This window comes from Diadema antillarum, unplaced genomic scaffold (genome assembly GCF_040938485.1).
Source record: "Diadema antillarum isolate AM-2024a unplaced genomic scaffold, OU_Dant_1.0 seq00000945_RagTag, whole genome shotgun sequence".
In the NCBI taxonomy this organism is placed as follows: Eukaryota; Metazoa; Echinodermata; class Echinoidea; order Diadematoida; family Diadematidae; genus Diadema; species Diadema antillarum.
The window spans coordinates 158,043-177,013 of record NW_027271794.1 but is presented as its reverse complement, the minus strand read 5'-3'; the positions used below and the strand labels follow the sequence as shown (position 1 = coordinate 177,013).

Here is an 18,971-nt window from a genome sequence, read left to right as displayed (position 1 = left end):
AAAAAAGAGCACATGGTGTATACAGTACATGATTACTCTTTTCCTTCATTGATATCAACATCTAAGACTTCATGTTTAAATGAGCAACAATGATTGCATAACACTTGTCATACTAGACATTTATATCTACAATTGTATTTTGATGTGTTGGAGGAGGGGTAGCAGGGTGATCAACTGCATTCAGTGATCAAATGTATAAAGCAACTAAATTGGGTCGCATGACATATTCTCTGGAATGCCAACGTTAAACACAGCATTGCAGTACTTTGAGGGCTGAAAAGGCATATTTTTTTTTTTGTGTGTGTAAAAACAATATTCTATCAACCTTCCCCGCTATAGACATGTGCAGTAATGCAATTTGGGGAAGAACAGCATTTTCCATGAAACCTGAAGTATTCTTAGCAACATAAATGCAGAGAATACTGCACACAAAAAGCTAACAGTCGACAGCCCTGTATTCTTGTCTGGCTCTAATTCAGGTTTCGAAAAGGACTATAAAGGCACTCAAGGACATGGTGAAGAAACACGTATACATCACAACTAAATACCCCTTTCACACCACGCAAGTTTCAATGGGTGCACCTGATCCATTCTGTCATTAAAACACACATAGGAATCGTTCACATGTACAAAACAGTGTGAAGGGGTATACATCACAACTAAATACCCCTTTCAGACCTTGCAAGTTTCAATGGCTGTACCTGATCCATTCTGCCATCGAAACACACATAGGAATTGTTTACACATACTAAGCAGAGTGAAGGGGTATACATCACAACTAAATACCCCTTTCAGACCATGCAAGTTTCAAAGGGTGCACATGGTCCATTCTGCCATCGAAACACACATAAGAATTGTTCACACGTACTTAACAGTGTGAAGGCATATTTATGCTGCTACACCACAAAACATGCGTGGCGATGCGACAGGTGCTCAGAGCTGGTTAATAAAGAGGATTCAAGTTTCGCCCTTAGATTCTGAGGTATTTACAAAAAAAAAAAATCTTTCTTAGTTTTACCATCTTTCAACAAAAATACAAAGAGTCTAAAGACAGTACCTTTTGATATTAAGTGTAACTCCCCTTCTCACATCAGAGGAGCTTAAGTTGTATCTCCAAGGCAAAGTCAGTGTGAAACGGGCTATCAACCAATCAATCTGTAAGAGGGGTCTTTTAGCCAGTAAAATGATGAACAAAAAGTTGACATTCATGCTCTAACATTTGCCAGTACCAGAATACTTCCTCCCCTTTTGTTCAACACCAACAATTTCCGTAATGTGATTTCCTTCTTAAATTTGCAGGCGGAAAAGAAAAGAAAAAAATCACTGTGTCACGACATGCCTTTAAAAGCACAATAACTGACATGCATCTCGAGATGTAAATGTTCCTTGATAGAAATTCTTCAATAGGCGTTTTCACATCAGCCTGATAAAAATCCAAGCTCGAGATATTTTTTAATTCCCCCTTTCAGAAAATAGCGCGCTATTTTGAAACATCGGGCTGATGTGAAAACGCCTATTGAGAAAAAGTTTCATGTTTCAGGATAAATCGTAAGCCATTGTACAGAAATGACATGACAGTAACTATTAGATTATTCATTTACGGTGTCAACATCACATGATTATGTGACTACTGTATTGAAGTGATAAAATCATTTTTGTAACACATTTAATGATCTATTCATCTTTGTGCTCTTTGTGTGCTAATATACTTGTACAGTAGCTTTCAGTTCAGACTGATGACCTGGTCAACTGGTCACCTGGTCAACTGGTCAATTAGACACCTTCATCTGAGAAGGCTGTAAACCAAACAAAATGTGCCGTTTTTTCATATCAACACCAACTCCTCCCCTTTAAACCGAACACTCCCATTTTTCTAACACACCATGGACTGGCACTTTACTGCATCACGTTCACTTCATTGACACGTTCTGGCATCGGAGATAATAAATCATTCCAGGAAAATCTATAACTGGTTGTTAAACGTGACAATCAAGATGTGCCATGGAAAGTGCCATGGAAACTTATGTTTTGGAGGAATTTGCTGGCAGGGACCCTAAGCTGGACAATACCCAACTTAATTACAGGATGATCGAAGAGGTGACATTTTACTCTTTGTGTGTGCTGCAGTACCAATTCATTCTCGTATCTAATTCTTAACATCCTAGGCAAGATCTATTTCAGTGTTTTTGGCAGAGCGAGGCTTTCTTTAAAAATCAGACGTGGTATGCATTGTATTTCACCTCACCCTTCTACAGGAGAGTAAGACAGATGTCCCAAACTTCTGGTTCACAACGGAGAATGTTCACAGTAAACAAGTTACACTTTAATTCTCAAAACTGACTTCAAGTTGAAAATTGGACACAATGTGCACTGCATTAACACCTTAAATTGGAGGGGGAAAAAAATAGATGTCCCACACTTACCCCCGACAACAAGGAACTGTTGGTTACTGACATATTACTCTTATTCCTAAAACTGACTTCTTTTTTAGCAACGCCGTACAAGTGTGTGATATCAGTCCATTAATGTACATACTGGTACTCCTCAAAAAGACAAAACAAAATGGACCACAATCCAAAAGCAAGCACAAATAGAACACAGATTTTAAAAAGAGATGCATTGGCATTTGACTGTATTGCACAGTTGGACTTCATTATATGAATACATTATACCATTTTGTCATCATACGAAGGGAGAAATTGTCAGTAAAACCAAATCCTGCATTGACTATAAAAAGTTTTCCTCATTATTCATTTCTCAAACCAGTGATTGACAGCTGGGAATCCATCTGCAAATTGTTAGACTTACCCAGGCTGAGGCTCTGTGCACCCATTTTCAACCGCACAGAAGTCAATCTGCATGGGTAATTTAATTGATTCCACACTTTTTTGGGTCAAATTTCATGGACCCGAGTAACGAACCTGGGTCGATTCTGTTGATAACTCTGACCCAGCTCAGAAATTCACACTTACAATGAAATTATCCTGTCAAAATCACTTTAATATGAAAGTGGTGCTCTTTCTTTTCTCTTTTCTGCCATGAACACATGTCACCCTGGCTACAACCACAGTCTCCCATACATGGACATGATTGTACGCTGTAAATCATCGATTTTACACCGTGATTCAGCAATCGACTAGATATCTGAGCAAATGTCCATCTGGTTTGTTGAATAGGTAAATGTTCGGTACCTCTGTTCTGTGAGAGGGCACAAGGGGCTCTACTGCCCAAATGAGGGCAGCAGACGATGACCGCTCCCCTCCGTTCATTTCGCTGGCTCGGTGATCTCGTACAGGTCAGGTCTCTTCTGCTTCATGATGGGTATCTGGGTTCGGATCTTCTCGATGTACTCCGGGTCGATTTCGGAGTAAACAATCTCTTCGCCTGGCCCTGCTTTCCCTATGGTTTCTCCCCTGATTGGATGCAAAATAGAAGAAAAAAAAAAGAAAAACAATACTCACTTTTAGTTTGTTTTTCTAGATATGTTTTCTTTTTTCCCTTCACTCTTTCAAACACTCGCTAAAACAATAAGACTGAGATTTTCAATTTCAATTTTTAATAACATTCTCTAGTCGTGTGGCATGAAGAGATATTTAAAGGGCATATTTACCTGAATATGTTGTGGGTTGAGTGAATGCAGCAATATTAGTAAAACACATCAATGAAGTGTGAGGAAAATTGGAGAATCCATTCAAAAGCTTTTCATTTTCAGTTTTTGTGCCACCATCGCTGGATGAGAAGACTAGAAGTTTGTGACATCATTGTGGGACTACAATCATAAAGAAATCATATTAAAAGGGAATTCCACAAAATTTGGTGTTTTTGTGAAAAGGACACATGCCCTTGACTTGCTGCAGACACATGTTAAGGGAAATATTGTTCTCCCCACTTTATTTCAGTTTTATTTCCACAGGGTAGTCTCATCAAGACCAGCAGGTCCTGCTCTTCCAGAGAGCCCTGCCCATGATAAAAATACATAAACATTCATCCTAACTCAAAATAAGATCATACATAATTGAACGGTAAAACATTAAAATCTACACACTTGATTACTTATTAAAATACAAACAATCAAAATCAAATCAAATCATCTCAATAAATATATTTCTTTACATAAAATAGGAGTAAAGTGACCCATTCCCTCCCCCCCCCCCCATAATTACAAACCCATACGTCTACGTACGCACACACAATGTAGGCCACTTGGCGCAGACACATTGGTACACCAACCCGAAAATCTAACCCTATACATAGTACACTTTCTGAAAATGGAAAGTTACAAGCTCTTTCATTTTGCTAGGAATATGAAAATATGCTAAATTGTGTTTATATTTTCTTTTGTAGTCCTGCAGTGACGGTCAGGTCTCATACTGTTGTAGTCTTCTCATCCAGTGATGCTGGCACTGACACTTTAAAACTTCATAACTTTTGAATGCATTGTCTGATTTGTCCTCTCACTTTTACTGATGTGTTCTACTAATATTGCTGCATTCATTCAATCCACACATACATTGAGGTGAACTTATCCTTTAACCCTACATGTAGGTAGACCAGGCTATTTAGGTAGGTGATAGAACCGGGGCGTGCTTGGGGGAGGGGGCTGTGATGTAATCTAAAATACTATAAAGTTGACTTTTCAAAAAATGATCATTTATAATGGGGGGCCTGTGATGCAATCTAAAATACTATAAAGTTGACTTTTCAAAAAATTATCATTCATGCTAAATTACGCTAATTCATGCATAATGATGCATGAAATCAGACTATTTGCTATAAATCACTAAATAAAGCTCAAAACAGGCACATTTTTTGTGTGACTATTCTTTATCATGTCCGAAGCAAATGTAAAAGAAAACAAATTGTGCGATCAGAAAAATTTCTTAAGTACTTTATTGTTTTTAAAATTTCTTATGTATTTCCTCGTTTTCTGGACTTTTTGTTTTTCATTGTTTTTTCGATGAAATTTGTTCCCGACATTGTTCCGAACATGAAAATATGTTATTGATTTTAATCAATAAAACCAAAAAATAATTATGCCTTTTCGAAATTTGTCTGTAAGCACAGTTTGCACTGAAATTGTACATGAACTCGCCTTTTTGCATAGGCACATATGTACATGTATCTATGCGTAAATTCGAAACTGTGAGCCCGGGTGTTGCAAATATGGTGTCAAAGGATGCGGGAGACTCGAAAGAAGTCATGAAACATCACGGTGACAGCTTTATGCGACAGTGATACATGTACATCGCACGGATCATCGAGGGGGGGGGGGTGTCCGAGGCCCCCCGGCCTAGTTAGGGTTAGGCTTTCAAGAAGCCTCCTAGCAGAATTGGGACAACTTGGCAGTTCTGGCTTCTGGTGTGTATAAATGGGAAAAAAAGGAAAGGGGGGGGGGGGGGGGTGGAGAGGAAAAATGCAGTCTGACCAGTAGACCAAAACTCACCAGGGGCTGACGGTAGTACTGTGTCCCCATGCAACATAGGAGGCCTTTTCATCCCTTGCTGGTGAGATGGTGGCTACATACAGTTCGTTGTCCAGGGCTCTGAAAGTTACAAGAGATTCATCACCAATTGAGACGAGTTCAGTTTGGCAGTAATATAGCAAAAGGGTGCGTTTCTGGGTAAAATGTGTGTGTGCAGGTGTGTGTGGACTGGGTATGTTTGTTTTTCTTAATACTACTTACATTTGGAGAGACTGAGGTCAAAAATTTTCAGTTATAGTAATCTCTCTGATGTGCTATATTTTTCATTTCTTAGATAAAAGAATAGTCTAGCCTTAAAGTAGAGTAATAGAGCTACACCAAATGTAATTACTATTCAAGCATTGTTATCATTATTCATTTTTATCTTTATTTTTTTTTTGTGAGTTCCTTGACTACCGACACAATTTTCTTTCACATACACTTTATCAACTCTTAATGTGCCATGTTTGCAAGCCCGACTCAAGTCGACGACGTGCCAACTTTGCATATTCTGCTGAAACGCGCAAACCCGCCCAAAACGATTGATAAATCGCCAAATGCCGCAGCACAATGAAATAGTTTTTCGCGATTCCATTCCTGTTACATCAAGCTTGCATATTATGTCGTGACTGACAATGATGGGATGTCCTTACTGGATTTGTGAGCAAATTCTAAATTTCTGTCACTGTTTAGTGTGCAAACGTCATGCCTCTTATGCAATAATGTAGCTACTGGTCATTTGAAAGAAAAGGAATCATAGATTTGTCGTACAAGTTACATCACAGCAAAGCTTTATTTTCTCTTAAGTTATGCTCAGTTCATCTCCAGGGTAACAAGAATGGATAAAATTCACAAAGATTTTAAAAAGTATGCAAGTTTTCTCAAAGCATGACTACGTTGCTATCTCAGAATAATGTGGCACACAGGGGATTTTCATCATGGCACATAAGGAGTTAATGTGCATGTTTGTGTTTGTGTGTTTTTATTTACAGAGCAATAATTTACCAACCTGGCTCTCTGAAGAAGCTCCCAGTGGGCGGGGCCTGTCGTCATGTTGAAGGCTCCAGGATACATCAGCAGCTGACATCCTAAAAAGGTTCAGAGGCCAAAAGTATACCAATGAAAGTAGTTTTATGAAAGAAAAACAAAACAAAACAAAACAATTATAGCACATAACTGTGACTTGACTGTCACTACACAAATCTATGAGGACAAGTGTGAAGTTGTAACAGAAATGTGACCCTGCATCACAAAACAAACAAAAAGTCACCAGACATGAAATTTTAGTTAGGAGTATATTCTGAAAGAGCAGACTTCAAGCTTTAAAATGATGTATAACTCAAATCAAATGGACTTTCCTAACCTATCTAAATATTGGGAAGAAAGCACACACTCGGGGGAATAGTATGAACTGAGAAGAGAGGCTCTGAAGTACAGTGTCTAATCAAGCGCTTAATCTTTACCAAGCTGTGCTGGCTGTGCAATGAATGGGACAAAAAACAGGATGTAAACCACTTGAGTAACAACAATGAAGGGATTATCAGATTAAGCTGTGCATGCTTTATTAACACATTCTGTCCATAATTAATTCCAATTTTCCAAGCTCTAGCATCATCCTGTCAAAAGTTATTAGAGTTGAAAGTGAAGAGTGTGGACAAGGTTTTTAAGAAATAAAAACGGGACTCTAAAGACACACTTAACCACACTATTCTACCAAAAAATGTTCGAGATAAACTACTTAAAAACACACTTTCCTGCCCGTTTTATGATCCCAAATTTTGGCATAATGTAGAAGAAGACTTGCTCTTTTCAGAAAATATGAAAAAGTCAAGATTGGCTGGGTTGACCCATTTCACCTATTTTCAGTCCTCCCACAAAATCAGTGTGTGCGACTTTTTGTTCGTTTTGTGATGCACGGTCACAAATGATCCCAAGGAAGGTGAATGACTTTGGTTTCATCACGTACATCGTAAGTGTTTAGTGAACTAGACTGATCTTTCATTTAATCACCTTCCAAATACTCACCAAGAGAGGGCACTACATATGCTTTGGAGACTCATCTCATTCTAACTCTGCCATGGACTTGATAATGGCATATTATGTTTGTTTTACACCCACTGGTAATTTCTTTTTAAAAATCAAACAAAGAAACTTTGACTCTAACACTGCATGTGTTGGACAAGTGTGCCACACACTGTACCTACAATGTGCAATGTGTGGTGACACGACAATTGCTCCTGTGACAATTATTGCTCTGGTCTTATTTTCTCCAAGGACTTAGAGTAAGGGTCGCGTATAAATAGGGTTTTAGATTTAGCTTAATGCGAGGATCAGGATTAGGGTTAGGGTTATGTTTGTGGGCAGAATTTACATTTGGCTTTTAAACAGCGTGCGGATATTTTGTGAGAGCGATTGTTGCAGGAGCAAATGTCATGGAACCGCACTGTGAATACGTGTGTGTTTGATAATATAAAGCGCATTTGTGGTGTACAAAATGTATGACTTCGCTGTATAAGATACACTCCGTCTGCAGATCACCCTATTCTGATCACACACGAAGAGGGAACTCTGCATCATATTAGCGACCTGATAAAACAAATTATAATTATCTGATGTAACAAATTTTTCTTGTGGCACAAGCATTCCCTTTTGTTTTTGTTTTTTACTAAGAAGAACATTTACACATTGACGAATTCCTGGAACTGTAGGCAAAATTTCCCACTCAAAAAAACCGCCTTACACCCAGTAGTCACTCTGTCACCATATCCTGACATGTTGGCCACTCTGTACCTTTCTTGCAGTACAGCTGGGCAAGCTCAGCAAACCTGATGTCGTAGCAAATCCCAATTCCAACTTTGAGGTCACCTGGACAAGTGGGAGAAGGTTGGAGGAAATCATGGGCAAAATACTTATGTAAATGCTGTGAGGGCTAATCACCAACTTCATACGTCAAGTCAATATGCCAGAGGTGGCTTGCATGATAAAACCACAGATTTTGACACATGGATGGGATCTAAGTGTACCTGATTTAAACACAGCTTTGTGACTATGAATGAATTTGATGCACATTGTTATCAAACCAAAGATTCCTGACACCTTTTCGAATATCTTCAATTATCCTCAGACATTTGGGGAAAAGACAGAACTTATCTGCTGAGAAGGACAAGCAAAAATATTTACTTTTATTATGAACTAAAGTACAGGTCTGAAGAAAAATTTTCTTGGGAGAAAAAACAAACAAACTTGGGGAATGTTTGTGTACGAAATAAATGGAGAGCTACTCAAGCCCTAGATCAAAGAGAGTTGCCACGTTTTCTTGCTTCTAAACCTGAAAACTTGTTTGTGTGTCTGATTTTTTTCCCCCCTCATTTTCACTGTACTACTTCTCCGATTTGTCTGTTTTTATACTAAGCAACATATTAGGATGGAATTCCCTTTAACTTGGTCTGACACCAGGAGAAGAGAAGTTGAAATGTGCCTAAGTTCTGAGTGTATTTTAGGAAAGATATAGAAAGGCCTGAAACTGTTTGTGCAAGGATGTTGTCAAGTTCAGCTAAAAAGAAAGGAAACAAGCAAAAGTAGAAATTACGCGGTGCGTAATATATGTCCCCGCCGGAAGTAGCATTTAGTAGCAAATGTACAATATAGGTAAAAAGATCAAGGTCAAAGGTCAAAGAAGTCAAAGGTCAAAATTCTGTGTAAAAGTTTTGAAGCCCTCACCTAGTGCCATCACTTAAAGCAAACGGAATTGAAATCGGGTTACAAATGGCGAAGGAGTAGCATTTTGTAGCAAAATGTACAATATAGGTCAAAAATCAAGGTCAAAGGTCAAAGGTCAAAATTCTGTGTAGAAGTTTTGAAGCCCTCAACTAGTGCCATCACATAAAGCAAACGGAATCGAAATCGGGTTAGAAATGGCGAAGGAGTAGCATTTTGTAGCCAATGTACAATATAGGTAAAAAATCAAGGTCAAAGGTCAAAGGAGTCAAAGGTCAAAATTCTGTGTAGAAGTTTTGAAGCCCTCACCTAGTGCCATCACATAAAGCAAACGGAATCAAAATCGGGTTAGAAATGGCGAAACAGTAGCATTTTGAAGCAAAATGTACAATATAGGTCAAAGGTCAAGGTCAAAGGTCACAACTGAAATTCTGTGTAGAAGTTTCAAAGCTCCCACGTAGTGCTATCATATAAAGCAAACAGAATCAAAATTGGCTCATAAATGACAGAGAAGTAGCAAATTGAACATTTTGATCACACATGGACGCACAGACGGACGGACGGATGGACGGAAGGACGGGCGGACGGACACACAGACACACACACGTACAGAGCCCGTTTCATAGTCCCCTGCTCGAACTCGTTCGGCGGGAACAAAAAAAGTGCATTGGTTAACAAGACAATTGTGATGGCATATCAATCTGTTGCTGTCTACTGCACTTCCTGTAAACCTGATGAAGACTACTGTAAAACATGATATTGTCGCAAATTGGAGCCGACGACCTTTTTCACGTTGCCTCTAACATTCAATGCGTAAAGTGTAGACAAGAACTTTCATGCACATTTTAATTTAATGAATCTTGGCTCTTGCAAAATTCATGCATTATAAAATGCATGTTAACACTCCTCATCTTACCGTAGTCCTGAGTTTACTTGAGCAGGTGTCTATGGAAAATGTTCGTTAAGGCAAAATCAACTTGTCCTCGGCTGGATAAACGTTTCGATAAAGTATGATTCGATACCTGCATTGAACACAGTCAGGCAGCTCCCCGGGCTCAGAACGTCAGACTCTTTGAAGGTGATTCCCCCTGGTACATCTATGTCAAACAGATGGATCTGTGGAAATCAATGAAAGTGGAGGTGAGAGAATGTGTGTAAGAGAATGCTAGACTAAAAGAAAGAGGGAGATTCAATATTGTAAGACAAGGATTACAGGCTGAAGGCAAATAAAGCAGAAAGCATGTTACAAATAAACCACTTCGCAAATCAGCGATGGTGCCAACATTTCAGCACTTATATAAAGTTGGAACTAAACAGTTGTGACACTACATATCACCCTTTCATCAGTTGGGGAGATCATACAAAAGGAGATTCAGGCTTCCACCAACCTTTAGTAATTTTGCTGGCTAGCTTTTCATCACTCCTATGGACTTCTTCAGGGATTCCTGATACAATTTATCACCCATCATGATCCAATGATAAAGAAAAGAGCAGGCAGTGCTAGAGATACAAACAGTGTAACTATTTGCCTCGAAAAGAAGTCTACAGGAGTGGATGAAAGCTAGCCAGCAAAATTACTAAAGGCTGGTAGAAACCTGAATTTCCTATTGTAGATATCAACTGCTTGTATAATCTAACTTGCTTTATGTTAATAAGATCCTTTTAATGTTTCAAAATGTTCTTTCAATCCAACATAAAGAAATAATTCAGATGCTGACCACGATACTGGCTCATAACAACTTTGTGTCTGTTTCTCAAATGATTTTTATCTGCTCATGTGCAGAATTTACCTCCAAAGTGGTTTACCTATCATGTGATTTTATTTTCATATACTGTAATATAAACTGATTGGGTCTGTGCATCCGAAGAACTTTATGTCTTCCTTCATCCAACAACCTTCAAGTCAGCATCTCAACAATGTAAGGGTGGGGGAAAAATACTGACTAATATATTTCATGAAATTAATGGTCACTACTGGGAAAAACAGGATGCAATTTATCACAATCCAGTATCAAAGTAGGGTTCTAAATTGATGGTTTACAGTGTATATACAATGTTACAGATCATGGTATGGTGTGCACATGATAATGATATCTACATATCTGGCATTTTTAGTCCTATTCATTTTTCTCTCTATTCATTTTACTTTTTTTTTTGTCTTTAGAGTGAGCAATATGAACATACCTTCCTATGCTTGGCTATACAATTTCCAGATGGGTCAAATACCATGCAGGTGTTGAAGATTTTGCCTTCTGCCTCCTCAGGAATAGATCCTGGTGAAAAAAAAGACAATCGATAAAGAATCAACCCTTTCCATTCGGGAAACTGGAAGCCTGTGTATTAATTCTATAGGGATTTCAGAATTCAGTGTGGAATGAGTTAATTCTGGAAAAGTGCCGCCGCCAAAATTGAACACCACAGTTGCACACTGATAACTGGATAAAAGCTGGCAGAATACATATTTGAACCTCGTTGTAAAGAGGTCGGATATATATACATGGAATGAAACCCTTTAACCCGTTGAGGACGGACTGATTTTGCTACAACACGCATTTCCCATAGACACCTGCCCGAGTATACTCTGGACTCGTCCTCAACAGGTTAATAACAAGTTGATTTTGCAGGTCCCAACTCTTTATATTCCTTTTTTGGTACCCTGTAATAATGAGAAACAAGATATAACAAGGTAGTAAATTGTAGTGGTTTGCACAGTGTAGGTCTTTGGTACAAGATTCCCCAATACTACATAAAACAATGATCTGGAGTACTTTTCTTTCCTTACTTGTGCTATTAAAGGTGATGGAGTAGTACTATTCAATCCATGCTCTGCATAATTTCTTTGCATAATGATTCATGCCCATGTAAGGGAATCATCCAAATAGGATTGGGCTTGTAGACCTCAGCCCTCTATGTTTTGAACAATGCCAGACAACTAGTACTACAGTGTATGGGACCCTATTCTCTGATGAAAGCATAATATAATATTGATTTGGATGAGTGTACTGCACACTCTGCATACAATTCTGGATCATTTTAAATACTAGAGACATACATTACATGATCTGCTTTCAAAGTGAAATTCAATGACATTGTCTCCCTTGATAATCAACTTTTCATTATCAATCATTCATTGAACTCATTCATTCACATATCAATTTGTTTCATTTCATTTTTAATGTCATTTGTAATTTTTTTTTTTTGTTCATTCACTCATTCATATATTCATTCTCTCATTAATTCATTACCCAACATCTTGACTTTCAAATTTTGATTTTGACCTTCATTTCCACATATGAAGTTTGTTATTTTTTTAATATTATTTGAGCACACCACCACAGATCCACAGCCTTAGTGTTTTTTTCAAAGTCAAGTGTTCTGAAGACTTTCATACATAACTTGCCTCCAACTACAAATACACCATTCTCCTTGGCAGCTGCTGCTAGTGTCTGGGTGGAATTCCCTGGAATAGGCTCCGCATACTGCTTGAAGTACTGTGTGCCATACGGGCAGTTGAAGCACTCCTGTTAGATATATACACGTACAATCGTATAAAGTCATTTTGTAATTGACAGGGTTGCCTTTCACACAAAATATTCTCAAAATTATGAAAGGAGTCACCACACCAACAATATTACAAATTAATACAATGGATGCTTCAGCACATATAAAGAAGAAGAAGAAGAATGTATTTACCCGTTGAGGACGAGTCCCGAGTATACTCGGGCAGGTGTCTATGGGAAATGTGTGCTGTAGCAAAATCAGTCCCTCCTCAACGGGTTAAACTGAAGTTCTAGTGCAGATAAAACACTTGTCACTCTGTCACACTTGCAAAGTGTTACAGACAATGCAGTATGAGGATTCATGGGTGACCCGGTTTATTCCCTGCCCATTGGGGTGCATTTAAAAACCAGAAATAGGTCTGGTCAGTAAATATGTGCATCCCAGCATACACTCGGGTCTAGGGCATTTACCCCATGGACAATCACCCCAGACCGTTCCCCTGACCCTAATCCCAAATCCTAATTAAATCCTGAACCTAACCCTAACCCAAACTCTAACCCTAAACCTAATCTTTACTCTAACCTTATCACTAACCAGTACCGGTATTTAGCTGAGGGGGTAATTGCCCTGATATGCATACACTCATTGCTAAAGGTCGACTCCAGTCAAGATTCTTTGGCTGTGAGTGTACATTTAGTCATGACTGCACACTGACCCAATTTTTCTACTACCCTGTACTTTCATAGTCTGACCTGTCCGTCAGAGGGAGAGGTACAATTGCATGTGGTACCCAGCTTCTGCATTCTTTACTGGTCCATTCATGAAAAAGTTACTGGTCAGACAGCGATTTTTACTGGTCAGGGACCGTCCGGCCAGCGCCAATGTGCAGCGTTGGATTAGTGATAAAGCTGTGCACTTGTTTTCGTTAAGGGGATTATTATCAAATAATATTATATCCAAACTGGGCTAGCCTTCCCACTCTAGGGATTAGTGATAAAGCTGTGCACTTGTTTTCGTTAAGGGGATTCTCAAATATCATATCCAAACTGGGCTAGCCTTCCCACTCTACGTATAGTATCCCCACACTACTGGGCCTTTCACCTGTTGAGGATGAGCTGGTTTTGCTCTTACTACAAAGCCCAACACACATTTCCCCATCGAGACATCTGCCTGACTTTACTCAGGACCAGTCGTCAATGGGTTAAGTGTTGTATCAGGGGCAGATCCAGGAATTCCGTAAAGGGGGGAGGGGCGCAAACAATATTTCTGGTGCTACTTCCGGGTTTCATCTCATTTTTTTCTGTTTATTTCTTTTGTTTTAACAAAAAATAAAAAAGGGGGTATGCGCTTGGTGTGCCCCCCTCTGGATCCGCCACTGGTTGCCTATAGACTCAGTCAGAATTACATTCAATGTGGCTCAAGCCACTGACTGCTGTTTTCATTCAAATATTATGAGTATGATTGTGGGAAGACAAGCTACATGTGTACGTACAGTGTTTACTTACAGTCTCACAATAAACTGCATACTGTACAGTGAGGATTAAATGTTATACATTGCCTTTAAAAAAGCACCAATAATAAAGCCAATTGCTAGAAACACGCACCCATAGTATCCACTTGGGCAGTCTGATGACATTGAAAAACTCTTCATATGTAGCTTATCAAACAGCTTACAATGTATCTCCTTCAAATTCAACTAAACCTTCCAACACTCTGGAATAATCATACCCTTAGCAAATAATTTGTGTAGTGATATAATTTAGTACAATTAATAGTACCATGTGATAAGGGGGATGGCCTTTCTCTATGTTGACACTACGCACCTGGAGAGATTTCGTCTTGTAGCAACTGACAGGGTTTCTGGGATGAACACTGAACTAGGGCTTTCTATAGCTCACTTGGTAGAGCAACAGGCTAGCAATCCGGAGGTCTCGGGTTCGAATCCCGATGGAAGATCATTTTCTTTGCTCATTTTTCCACTAATTGATAAATATTCTAATACAAAGCTGGTCAACATGAGATGAAACAGCAAAGAAGACAAAAATACAAACACATTTTTGTTTTTTCTTTTCTCTTTCTCAACACCAAATCAGAAAATTTTTGCTAAATTTCTGCTCTTCTCAGGAACATGCTAATACCCTTAAAAGAAGCTTGGCGACAACTGGTACAATGTAGTTGGGGGTGAGGAGAGAGGGGGTGCATGGGAAGTGTTGTAGATACATGTGCAGACCATAAATCCCATATCCAATGTGAGGGCAAATACTGGTGACTCCCATTCTAATGAAGCATTCAGGACCATCAGTTTTCTTCCATCATATCGAAATTTCGTTACTGCCGAACAGAAAAGTATTTATAGAGATACATGATAATATGGGGGCCTGACTTTTCACTTCATAGCAACGAGAATTTCATTATAAGTGTAGCTGTGTTTGTTATGATGAAAGTGCACTGTATATATGAAGAGACATTGAGTACATGTAAGAGGGGGATGATGCCTTCACACACGAAACACAAGTTTGAAAAGTTATACGTGTACTGTACTTCATGTCAGATACATGATGATGCCACAGAGAAGTTTGCTTACTGGTAGACCGATGATGCTTGCCCCAGCCCGAGCTGCTTCACCTATCAATTTAACGGCCCGACTGAGGTTCTCCGCCTTGTTCCCAGACACGGCCATTTGGATAGACGCAAGCTTGAACACTGCAGTTTGAAAAGGGGGGGGGGGAGAATTCAAAACACATTACAAAAACACATGATTGATGGCCAACACCCATTTTCAAACTGAACAATATGCAGATAAGGCAGAGCTGCCAACATTGGAAACTAGTTTAGAGTGAGACTCCCATATAGGCCAATGCTACTTGTATATTAATTCAAGAGTCAAAATAAGTCAAGTGAGATCAATAGAAATGCATGCAAATGAAATAAAGTTTTGGAGTGAGAAAGGACCAAAATGAGTGAGTGTCTCACTCTCAGTGAGTGATGAGAGTTGGCAGCCCTGGATAAGGTCTCTTGAAACTTCAAGCACATGGTACTAGGTGTTTCAAAAAACATTTCCCACTTTTGATTCTTAATAATTCAAAAACTATATATCAGATAACACTGCCATTGATATGAGTGATAGCTGAATAGTGTACAATTTGGTTGAAGGTGGTTTAAATATGAAAGCATAAATAAGTTTCATGAAATCCATGATTAATTTCACAGTTAGGTTCCAGACTTTGCTCTATTTTCAACCCTCTGTACAAAATTTCACTTTGCACAGGGGTCAATGGGTGTGTATGGGAGTGTGTGGTTAACACCCCGACAATGGTCCTGAACAATGGCCAGGGTTTGAATGCTTCATTATTCATTCATGAGAAATTCCACTATCACAGCTAGTCTTTATTCAGCCTCTGGCAGTATCTGTGTAAAGTCAAACGCCTGTCGATACTGTCGTAGAGTCGCGTCAGTGCTCTCCCTACTTCTGAAAAACAAAATTACAATGAATACCTTCTGTTGTATCGTAAACGTGGTGACGGGAAGTAAAGAAAATCAATTAGAGTATATATATACACTTGTGTATATGGAGCCTTAAATAAATGTACTCTGAAACAAATCGCCCCAATGATAAATGCTGCTGAACTCTTTACCAAAAATGATCTCTTTTTATCGAAAAAGTGAAAAATTTGTCAGACTATTTAATTAGTAGACAGTTGTATTAAAATGAGGAACTTTAGATCATTCATGCTTATTTATGTCCCAAATTTAGTGATATGTCAGAAGCAAAATTTGAAAATGATTGCCAGCTGGAATGAAATGTGGTGTTTGCAAGCACTCTACCGTGCATGAATTCAGACTAGCAGTGCCCAGGGCAATCCACATGAATTATTGATTAAGCATTCATGTGCCAGGGAGCGCCAGACTGACGCCTAGTCAACAGGTAGTTCAGGCATGTCCATTGTTCAGGGCCATTGTCAGCACACACTCACATACACATCATTGGTTCCTGTGCGAAGTTCAATTTTTGTACAGAGGGTTAAAATTTGACCAAAATCTGAAACCTTACTTCAAAATCAATCTTAGATTTAATGAAACTGATTTATGATTTCACGTGCAAATTACCTTCAACCAAATTGTACACTATCCAGCTATTACTCATATCAATGACAGTTTTATCGAATGAAAAGTTTTTGAAATATTTATGATCAAAAGTGGGAAATGTTTTTTGAAACACCTAGTACTAGTACAAACCACTTACCCCATCATCCATGCCAACTCAGTTCGGGAAACCCACTCACAAGGGGGGCCCCTCCTTATAAGTAACCCGTCCCCCTTATAAGTAACCCCGTCCCCCTTCTTATAAGTAACCCCCGGGGCACCCCTTATAAGGAGTCTCCACGCTTTTTTGCAATGCAACGCGAAAATGAAAGGACTGCGGCAATTCGCTTGATTATGTCCATAAAGCTTCACAAGTTTCCTAGTTACTCACGAAATTTGAGCAAAATTTCCTAGCAAAGTTTCCTAGCTATAAAGCCACCTGAATGAACGAAAGTCTCCGTACTCAGTCGCCACGTCTGCACTCAAGCATTGCCGCGCCGCCGCGCCTGGCGACACTCACGCCAGTAATCGCTCGCATTTCAGCATTCGCATGGGTCGTTTGACATCGCATTTAAATCCATGATTTTAGATATGATGCCTCGAACCGATTTTGCTCAAATTTCGTAACTAGGAAACTTGTGAAGCTTTATGGACATAATCAAGCGAATTGCCGCAGTCCTTTCATTTTCGCGTTGCATTGCAAAAAAGCGCGGAGACTCCTTATAAGGGGTGCCCCCGGGGTTACTTATAAGGGGGACGGAGTTACTTATAAGGGGGACAGGTTACTTACAGAGGGGCCCCCCTTGTGAGTGGGTTTCCCGAACTGAACTAGAAGCAGTTACACACAACATAGAAATTAGAAATCATTATTGGAAATGAAGACTGGAGTGATGATTGTAATCCACACCACAGTCTGAATTGGACTTGGCCTCTATGGCAGCTACAGTATGCATCAACCCGCAGCATGTAACTATTTTAGTATTGAAACGTGTAGGTCTGGCACAAGGCTTACCTCTGCCAAGCCAAGGCCAAGGGAGGAGTTTATGTTTCCGTATACCATTTGTTTTTGTTTGTTCGTGTGCAAAATAATACCGGTAAAATCACAAAGTTAGTTGTGTACAGATCTAATAGGTTTGTAGATGAATTGAAAGTTGCAGGAAAGGTTGAGAATACATTTAACATATTTCTAGGTATTCTGGTAGGTAATCAACGGCCCTAAAAGTGAATGACTGCCTTTTGGTTAACCGCACCAGCGACAGACCCCAACACGTACCGTGTCTCTCATAGCGCCCCGTGCCACGCCGGGGTTAGAGGGTAATTGCCCTGGGCTCGGGGCCCGGGGTATTTGCCCCGAAATAAGTAGGGCCTACGGTAACCCCGTCGCGGGGCGCTGTAACACGGTACGTATTTGTCCGTATGGGGTCGCTGCTGCGGTTAGGCTAGCCCCGGAGACCGCGCCGCCAGGCGCGGTCCTGGCGGCTTCCCCGCAGTTTCGCTTATGTTATAGTTCAAGTATTCTGTGCGCTTGTGCAAGTGATTGTGAATTCTGTGAACATCGGTGAGCTGCTTATAAGACATCATTTTGTGCATCACAAGCAATGAAATGCATCAAACAGTCGCCGATGATAGTCATTTAGGTTTCATCGACCCATGTAAGTATTCCTAGTAGTTTCTGTTGAAAAATTAAGGAAATATAGCGCCGCAAAGGCACCCGTTTGTTCAACATGAAGATCTTTTATGGGAGCACGGCGCAGCCGCCACACTGTGGCGGCTGTCGCAGTTACGGTTAGGCCTACGGATGATGAGTCTATTCGGGTAGCTATCCTCCGTGAACTAAATGACGATCATGCGTTCATCTCATGCACTGATTTTACACATAATTTTGCATGGAGGTACAAAGCATGTAACAACAAGGTGGCATACGCAAATCTCACCGTATAACATTGTTATTACCTGATTTTGACGCCATTTTCGTGACTTCATCCGACTTGATTCCCACGTCGTAGCGGTGTACAGCAGAGCGAACGATCGATCAGCGTGTGTACCGTGTTATGGTGCACATACACATTTGTAACACATTTATCTGCAGCCTGTTTCGTTTAACGTGTGTGTATTGGTCCGTGATGGACTCATACACTGTATAAAATTATTTGTGTCAGTAGGTGCGTGTCAATTTTTTTTTTTTTTTTGGGGGGGGGGGGGGGGGGGG

At 39.7% G+C, this 18,971-nt stretch overlaps 1 protein-coding gene across 1 annotated transcript; it reads right to left on the bottom strand.

The window, feature by feature from the left end:
- Positions 1-458: 458 nt before the first annotated feature.
- LOC139741680 (omega-amidase NIT2-like) lies at positions 459-18,731 on the bottom strand. Its single transcript, XM_071652259.1, has 9 exons — positions 18,716-18,731; positions 15,264-15,382; positions 12,579-12,699; positions 11,363-11,451; positions 10,201-10,294; positions 8,252-8,326; positions 6,471-6,549; positions 5,444-5,542; positions 459-3,413 (listed from the first exon to the last, which is right to left on the bottom strand). Exons 1-9 carry the CDS (start codon positions 18,729-18,731, stop codon positions 3,266-3,268), a joined length of 840 nt encoding a protein of 279 aa, XP_071508360.1. The 3' UTR covers positions 459-3,265.
- Positions 18,732-18,971: the final 240 nt, after the last annotated feature.

Coding starts and splice junctions, on each gene's coding strand:
- LOC139741680 (XM_071652259.1), bottom strand. Junction 5,543..6,470: donor GAGCTTCTTCAGAGAGCCAG/GTTGGTAAATTA, acceptor TGTAACTTTCAG/AGCCCTGGACAACGAACTGT. Junction 3,414..5,443: donor AGTACTACCGTCAGCCCCTG/GTGAGTTTTGGT, acceptor GCATCCAATCAG/GGGAGAAACCATAGGGAAAG.